General features: G+C 35.5%; 1 protein-coding gene across 2 annotated transcripts in view; it reads left to right on the forward strand.

The window, feature by feature from the left end:
* Positions 1-2633, forward strand: part of LOC131436238 (calpain-C) — a 63060-nt gene extending 60427 nt beyond the window's left edge. For both annotated transcript variants that reach the window (XM_058604860.1, XM_058604861.1), the window contains 6 exons: positions 675-1158; positions 1226-1583; positions 1641-1752; positions 1817-2007; positions 2066-2198; positions 2254-2633. In XM_058604860.1, the coding sequence (XP_058460843.1) occupies positions 675-1158; positions 1226-1583; positions 1641-1752; positions 1817-2007; positions 2066-2198; positions 2254-2280 (1305 nt within the window). In that variant the 3' untranslated portion in view covers positions 2281-2633. The remainder of the gene's footprint in view (positions 1-674; positions 1159-1225; positions 1584-1640; positions 1753-1816; positions 2008-2065; positions 2199-2253) is intronic.
* Positions 2634-9656: the final 7023 nt, after the last annotated feature.

Here is a 9656-nt window from a genome sequence, read left to right on the forward strand (position 1 = left end):
GGTAAAAAATTACCGAATTCTGTGAATTTCAGGACCCCAGAAAAGACATGAAGAATCTATTTACAACATTCCACATATCAGCGGCAAGAACTTGGTTAGTGATAAGTCACTGAATTTTTAAACATTGTTCGTAAGAATACGTCAGTCTTAAATCGCCCATAAACCTAAATTTACCCAAAACCCTAAGTATGTAAAAGTGATCATGTCACAAGCTCCACAGCTAATTCAGTTGAATATGACATCGGAACAGACTCAAAGTTCGATTATAGAAGAAAGCATTATAAAGCCCCCTGATGACTTAAACGCTCCCTTTCTTTTTTAAGCATTCAAGTTTTTTCTAAACAAAACTTTTTATTGCTAAAACTATCTTTTCGTAGGATTTTTATGCTATGCAAGTTTGAAAGTTGTCATCTGCTGCAAAATATGAAAATATCATTAGACGAAAATGAAAATATCTTGCGTAATTTTCATTTTTTTAAGATCCTAATTATTAGTTTCATGCATCGGTTTTGACATAATAACTTCATAGACTTGGAATATATGCATATAAATAAAAAAATAGCCATCAAGTGATCATCCTATACAAATATCCTATGTAGGCAGATTATTGTCCCAAGCCTGTATTTTAAGTAGACTACGAAACTCATTGACAGTTCATTAAATTATTTTTGTAGGCTGAAACCCAGATGGGAGATACGGTACAGTTGGTACGGCTGCGAAACCCACTGGCACAAACCCTCAACAAATCTGCCTGCTTCAACGGGGATTGGTCCTCATTCTCCAGTTCGTGGGAGCGAGTAACTATGAATGAACGAAACCGTCTCATTGAACAGCTCGATGTTGGTGAGTTCTGGATGTCATTCTTCGATATGACACAAACGTTCACTCATTTGGAGTGTGTTCATCTGGACTCCGATACGGCCAGAGACGAACCCCAGCTAGCTGATAAAAATCGCCGGTGGTTGATGCGTCTATATCAGGGTGCGTGGAAACGAGGTGTTACCGCAGGCGGTTGCCGCAATAATCCAGACTCATTCCATATCAACCCTCAACTGCAGCTCTTTCTAAGCGAAAAAGAAGATGTGATAATTTCGGTTAACCAACACAGCGTACTGGAGCCGAAAGTAATCGGTTTTACAGTGTACAATCTGAACAGTGGTAAGTATACTGCAGAATTTAGTCTTACAAAGACAAATAGAAACTGACTTAAAATTTTACTATGCAGTTCAAAGTATCAATGGTTGCCTTTCGAAAAACTTTTTCAAGAAGCACAAGAGTTTAGTAAACTCCCAGTACACAAATTCAAGGCAGATAAGTCATCGTTGTACGTTGGATTCTGGACGATACCTAATCATGGCAACAACATTCGAACCCGCCGAAGAAGCATCTTTCAGTGTGAGAGTGCTGGGTGGTACGATACGTTTGGCACTGTTGGAAACTCAGACAATGCTGTTGCTTGATCCGTTTCCGTTACTAAACTCTAATGCCAAGGTTTCGATGGATTCGGCAAACAATAACGTGTCGGCCACTACCAGCACTGCTCAGTACGAACCAGTGTTCATGCAGTTGGCAGACGATCAAAGGTATGCGAAATATTAATGGCAAAGGAAACATCTCGATTCTCATTGATCTTATTGTAGGACCTTGAACTGTTTTGACCTGCAAGAACTATTGGAAGCTTGTCTTCCAAACGACTACATTCGAAGCTGTGCCAGTTTAGAGGTCTGTCGGCAGGTTGTTTGTTTAATGGACGTAAGTTTTTTTTTCGCATAATTCACTCAATCGAACTTCGAAGTAGCTCAAACTTTTTTTATAGAAAACTAATCGAGGACGGATCAATTTTAATGATTTCAATAAGTTTATGGTAAACCTAAAGACCTGGTGGGGAGTGTTTAAAATGCATACCAAGGAGAAGTCAGGAATTCTTAGAGCTGAACGATTTCGTGATGCGTTGTGTGATGTCGGATTTCAGCTAAGTACTGACATCTTATCGATTCTGATACTCAGGTGAATTGATGACATGCGTGCAGTTGTTTTCAATTTTCTAATGATTCGTTAATTTCAGATACATGCGAAGAGATGGAACTTTGAGACTTTCAGACTTCATTTCTGCCATTCTTCACTTAACGATGGCTTTCGAACTGTTCAAAGCTAAGGATACTAATCAAGATGGTGTTATCAGCATGGGAATGACGGAGGTTTGTGATTCAGTTGTAAAAAAAGTAATCTATGTATAATTGTATATCTTTCTAGTTCATCAAATCCGTTTTCATGTGTTGACACCATAAATGTTGTATAAACCTGCTCCAGATACAACTCTTTACCATCTTCCGAACCATATTTTAAACTCCAAATTATTAGTTCCAGAATTTATGCATTTGCATGAATTGCGGCATATGTAAGAAACTAATGTAGTTAGAAAACGAATACCGTTATTTATGTTAAGTTTGCTACTGTGTACGTGTAAATTACTTTGTTTAATTTTGTTTTAATCGAACATCGAAACTAGCTGAGCAGGGATCATCCTCTTTGCAAACTATGCTAGCACAAATTTGCTCATTAACATTACTGATTACGATTGTTATGTACACGAACAAGTTGAAAAGAAATACACTCGAAATTTAAGTAAACAATCATTTCAAGTATAATTTCATATGAGTATCTTTTTTTTTATTCGTAAAACTTTTATTTCGGCTTAATCGCTCTTCGGCTTAACGTGGCCGTATAACAAAAAACCTTTTTTAATCCACCTAGCGGTGTAATGATGCCTTTCTCATATTACTTATATTATCAAAAATATCACCAGAACATTCTGTCAAGAAATTTTTTTTCAATCTTGAATAAAATAAACTTTCTTTGGGTATTACCTAAACATACTAAACTATATTGTAAACAGTTATGTCAAGTTTATAAGAATTTTTCTTCATTTTGCATCGTCACACTAAATGATTAAACACACATTAAACAGCAACCTATGAGACTATAGGAATTTTCATTTGAGCCTAAGTTTGTGGGAATCGATGAAATCATCTCTGAGAAAAGTGAGTGAGTCTCGTTTTAGAGTTTTAGACCACTACTTCCGGTACTTTTAGAACCGGGAGCTTGGAACCAGCATAGCCGAAGTCGGTTCGTTTAGTAAGTAATTATTTTAGCCTACAAATTAAATAAGTTTTGATTAAAATTTATAAGAATTTTACCCTTTTTTGCATCGTCGCTCTAAATGGCGGTGTGCAATTTTAAACATGCTTTACCCTATGAAAGCATGATGGAATGCAATAGTAACTTATGGGACTGTGAGATTTTTTTATTTTATGAGTGACTTTATTTGACAAATACTCACTCACATACATATACATTAAGCCTTTCGGGCCAATTTTCACTAGTCAATTTTTTAAATGATTGCACAAACTTGTTATATAAGAAAGGCAATAAGTGTACTTTTATAGAAAAGCATCGTTATCATGATTTTGTGATAACACTAACAAGTAAGTACAAATTACATACTTTTCACCTGAAAAATATAGATTTAAGTGTAGCAAACGTTATACGAAATTGAACGAAGCACGCGCACGTTCCGACGCGTACCAGTTTTGCATCATTTTGAATGGCGATTTGAATGTTACTGGATTTACTTTTCGGGGACTTTTTAAAAAAATGTCAAGACCTTTTATTTGCTTCTTAGTTTGTGAAAATCGGTGAAGAAATTTCGGAAAAATTGAGTGCACATTTTCTCATAAACATATTTCCTTGTAATTCCGGAACCGGGAGTCGGATCCAAATGAAGCTCTGAAAAATTGTGTGAGGGCATAAGACCTTTCAGTTGAATCTGAGTTTGTGAAAATCGGTTCAGCCATCTCTGAGAAACGTGTGTGATTATTTTTTCCCTTTTTTTGGTGCATATCACCCTGTAATTCCGAAACCTGAAATCGGATCAAGATAAAATTTAATAGCAGTCTATGGGACCATAAGACCTTCCATTTGAATCTGAGTTTGTGAAAATCGGTTTAGTAATCTTTGAGAAAATTGAGTGACATTATTTGTCACATACATACACACACAGATATTTTGTGATCTCAACGAACTGAGTCAAATGGTATATGACACTCGGCCCTCCGGGCCTTGGTTGTAAAGTCGGTTTTCACAACGATTACATAGCCTTTCTATATGAGAAAGCAAAAAGGAATTTTTTTTTATTGTTGGATCGTTGTCATATTCTTTCTCGGCGGAGAGGCGTTTCCATTGCTATCCAACGAATAAGGGGGAGTAGTGGTTCGCTACTTACGCTCCCGTCCATTGGTTCGGTGTCACTGTTGTTGGCGGAACAATCGTTATTGCTTATATTTGTCTGGAGGTTGGGTGCGTTGTTAGCTGTAGCTGACATTCCTTGTTCTGTATATGGAACAACTGGTTTCGTCGAAGCAAAGCAAGATTCATAGCTGTTGATGGCCGTCTCCGATGTACTGGGGTTTTTTGGGGTTGGTGTGGAAGGAGCGCTCTTGTCCTTTGGTGAAGACATCTTCTTGTCCAGTTTTTCACAAGGCTTACCACAGTGAACAGCTTTTTGGCAATATTGACATGTGACCATCTGCACGGAGAACCCTCCGATCATAAAATTGCGATATCGCAGTTTTTGATTTTTGCGATAGTTGATTTAACTAATTTCTTTTTGATTCAACCAATATGGTTTTTGATTTGCATATACTCAAGTAGTTGAAAAATATGTTGTTTTGAATGCTGTCAAATGCCGGAGACAGTTGAAAGCAAAACAATAATCACAATGCAAAATCAACAACTTTTTTAGTTGAAATCTGTTCCTGTCGCTTCAAAATGTCAATGAAAACAACATCGATGGTTCTAGCGTTTGGTGAAATTGCGTTCATTCGATTTGAGAAATTTATGATAACAAGTGTTTATCTAACAGCGGTGTTGTGACCTTGTTTAAGATGAAAAAGATTTGGTGACAAATTAGAAAATGTTAATGAATCATCATATCGTAATCTTTCAGGCATGCGAAAAAATTTTATGCTTCAAATACGATCATTGATTTACGTCCAGCAGATTGTTTTACTTCCAGCTGTTTGATACCGATGATGATGTTCATGCATTAGCAATAAAACGCTTTTTGACATGAATTTAATTTATAAAAGTAACAGGAGCGAAGGGTTTCAAACACACAGAACGCGCTGCGATTGAATGGCGCGTTTGAATTGCCGTCGCAAAATTCCAATTCCCAACGGTTGATGCACCCAAGTTCATATAAATTGACTAAAATTATCAGTGCATAACTTTAGTTCAACCGTTTGAAGGCATCATCTTTCAGTACTCATTTCAGGTAAATTTATTAATTTCGCTAATTTACTCGCCCCTCCGGGTGCTTTTTGCTGATTAAAAACGTTTTTCTACATCAATCATTTCCGATCGAATCAGAGGTTTTTTTTAGAATTTAGATCTTTACTGATCTCGACTTGACATGATCAAATCACTTAGAGATCAGATCAGTTCTGGTTTCGTAAAGATAATTTATTCCTTGGTTAAGATCACTTGAAATCGGTAGTTTTTCCAGCCCTAATGATATTATATGTCAATATAAAATACTGTTTATATTTTAACAACGATATTTATTTCATGAATCTCGACATACCGAACTTATTTCAAATAGATCATGACGTGTATCAGTAAGTATATTTTGATTATTTTCGCAAATCAGTAACATTGTTCGAGTTGATTCAACGATTTGCAATATCTAAAACAAATAAAACCGATTATTTTTCAGCTAACAGAATTTTGTTTCAATAACAACACCAGTTATTTCAACTAAAATATTTGTTGAAATTGAAAGGTATGTGTCCTCACTAATTGACAGCATTTTTTTCAAACAGTTAAATTAGTTGTTTCAACCTTCGTTCCTGCTGATAGAAAAACAAAAATGACAGTTTAGTTAAAACAACAATCGATTAGTTGTACCTAATTTTAACCAATCGAATTCAGAAAATCAACTAATATTCTGGTTGAAATGGGATCGCGGGTGGTTCCGTGTGGTTGTCATAGGTAACAAGTGATTTGCACGGGATTCTTGTATCCTGACCGAAAATTACATAGGAAGGTATAGGCCTCTTCAAGCGCGATTTAGAATACCGGGGAAAAAGTACGCGTACTGGGACATAGTTTTGCGAATATAAGGATCGATGACGCTTGTGGGGAGATCATGCATACGCACTTCTATAGTACTATCTTCCACATATACTAGAATGTTGTACTTGATATTTTCATGCTCCACATAGTGCACATTATTATTGTCTTTAGAGAATTGAATTGCATCCAAATCTTTATAGAACTGAATATAAACAACATTATTTATCTTATTGCATGAAGTAAATGCACACGTTTATTATCAATATGCATTTGCTCTGTAAGCAAACCTTCAAGTTCTCGTACCGAAGGTCGGATTTTGCACTGCCTGAAGTCAACAATAGTTGTATTCTTCCGTAGCGACGGTAGCTTTTGTTCCTTTGGTTCACTCATTTTGAGATCGTTCTATTGTTCACTACACAATACTGTACTTCGTTTTTTCCGTCCCGAACGTAAGCGGTTTTGATTTATCGACTGACTTGGATGAGATGTGAAAGCGAACTGTATGAGTATCTTATTCATATTCACTAAACTGTCTTAAGATATTATTAAGCTTATAAAAATGATATTAACTACAGTCAGCTTCCGAAATGTTCCTAATTAAATTTTTCGATCTATTATGGAAACGAGAAACGCCTGAAACTCCATATCTCAAACGTTCGGCGAAAACCCCAAAAATATAAGTTCCGTCCTGTTAACTTTAAGCAAATGTTCTACACTGCCCAGCCCCGAAATGAGGAGTCGTCACAGCTTGGGTGACATCGATGCATTAGCTTACCATTATTTCATTTGACAGACATCCTTGAAAGTATGCACAAACCGCTTAGCACGAGATATGTATGTAAACAAAATCTTTACAAACTATTGGGCTTGTAAAGAAAGCTAAGAATAGGTAATGCCAGAGATATACACGCGAGATTGACAATCGAGTCATGTAAGATGATTTTGGTGTTAGATATTAATCACGTTTCTTCGGCAAATGTTTTGATACTTCAAAATACATTCACTTTACTCCTTTACGATCCTGACTTTTAAGCACACCCACTAGATGCGTAAGACCGATTCTTGAGCTCGACATAGTAAAATGTCGATCGCCAACACGATTTTATACTGATTGCTCAGTAATCAAATTGCTCTTTCGGCGGTGCCAATTTCTGCATTTTTGTACGAGATTCAGAAATAAAATTTAAGTGTACATGTTATTGAAAAACATAAAGTTTGTTTATATATATATATATATATATATATATATATATATATATATATATATATATATATATATATATATATGTATATATATATATATATATATATATATATATATATATATATATATATATATATATATATATATATATATATATATATATATATATATATATATATATATATATATATATATATATATATATATATATATATATATATATATATATATATATATATATATATATATATATATATATATATATATATATATATATATATATATATATATAGTTATGATAAATCTGGAAATTTTGAACAGCTTTTTGTTGTAACCCTGAAAAGAGCTTTAATTTAAAGGTGCGCTTCAAAACAAAGATTCTCGAAAGGTGAGATAGTTAAATGTTCACAAGTTTATATCTCATGCCTCTCCGTGTGTCCATGATGACATTTGATCAATAGCACAGTGTCTCCTCGGTATCATCGCCTTCTGCATAAGTAGCAGAATGACAGGGTGCGAATTGTTTGTATGATATAGCCCCTTGGAAATTGCGAATTCGATTAAAATTCCTTCAAATAGGACAATAAATTCAGCTTGGCAACGCGATACTGAAGCACAGTCATGGCATCACATAATATTTGTGGAATTTGGTCTTTCTGTTTCAACAGACTTCGCTGTCAATTCTTGGCGTACAGAATCATTCCATGGCTAGTACTATGTCCTACTTACACTAAGAACCCTTCCAAGTCGGGGGCTCGAAAATACGACAACTGGCTTGCAAGACTTAATTTTAAATTCTGGAACTGGATTCAAGAACTCAATTCGAAATCTGGGACAGGTTTAGAATTCAGTTTCAAAATTCTGAAACTAGATTCAAAACCTGAAATTAAGTTCAGAATTCAGATGGACCAGAATTCAAGTGCTGAATTCAGTTTTAGAACTCAGCTCTAGAATTTCATCCAAAATTAAATTCCCTACTGCTGCTGGTTGCAGGCGACTGCTTGCCACGACGTCCGAATGCGATTGAGAGCATGACCTGAGCGTTTGAGGCTTTATATCACGCAGAAGGTTTGTTTTTACTAATGTCTTGTAGAACATCGGGGCTGAAATGTGCCTGACTACCTCATAACCGTCGGATCGGGTACGAGAAAGGCGAACAAGCGTGATGAGGTTTTCCCAAGCTTGAGAAAAATTAGTTTAGAGTTATTTATGGTTATCTCACACTGTTTAAAATTTTATCGGAAATTGCTGATCATATTTCTGATCGCGTGTGAAAAGAATGATATTGTTACATTTAGTACAACTCGAGATATCCACGATTGAGTTCTACCCGTTCTTCCACAAGGCGAATTTTGAAAAGGCGCTCCATAGTAAGGTAAGTTGTATTCACGTCAAAATCGAAACAAATATCAAATTTTATACATATTGCATACTACTATGGTCAATTCGTCGACGTGACAGCTGTGCCAATTGTCACGTCAAAATATTCATTAGTGTTTAGTATACGTCTGTCTTTCTGAAGTATTAAAAGTGCGAGGGGAGTTTTTTACAATGACTGAAAATATTCAACAAGGAAGTTTCATTTAATTTTGTGTACGGAATCAGATTTCTGGTGTCGAAACGTTCAGAATCTTGCAAAAAACTTTCGGTGATAATTCCATGTCGAGAGCAAGTGTTTTTGATTGGTACAAGTTGTTCAAACAAAATCGAGAACACGCTGACGACGAAACACGTTCAGGACGACCATCAACATGAACTGATAATGAACAGGTCAATAAAATCAAACAATTGGTGTTCGAGAATTGTCGATTACTAGGATCGATGAAATATCGGAACCATTTTGAAAGATCATTCAGGCCTCAGAAAAGTGAAAGCACGATTAGTTCCAAAATCACTTATTTTTTTGCATTGATTCTTCGTGATTTTTTCGTCAAAAACTCAACTACTGACTTCTGGCCATTTAGCAAACGGAAACGACCGCTCCGGAGAAACCGTTATTGACACAAAACAAACGGAAAATATCAAACGTGAATCGTTACGCGCATTGAAGGCTATTTCGGAAATTGACTTAAACAACTGTTTTGAGGATTGGAAAAACGGTGGCACAAGTGTATTTGGACCGGGTAGGATTACTTTGAGAGGGACGAAATAGATTTGGAAGAATAAAGAATTTTGAAGTTATGAATAAAGTCTTACTATTTTTTGCCCAAAGTAGTATAAAGCAGTAGTATATTACAGATGTTGGTAATGCAGCCTACATACAGTTGAATTGTTTTGATTTTTCGAATCCTGGAATTCTCTTTAATATGAGTACAATAGG

This window comes from Malaya genurostris, chromosome 3 (genome assembly GCF_030247185.1).
Source record: "Malaya genurostris strain Urasoe2022 chromosome 3, Malgen_1.1, whole genome shotgun sequence".
NCBI lineage: Eukaryota > Metazoa > Arthropoda > Insecta > Diptera > Culicidae > Malaya > Malaya genurostris.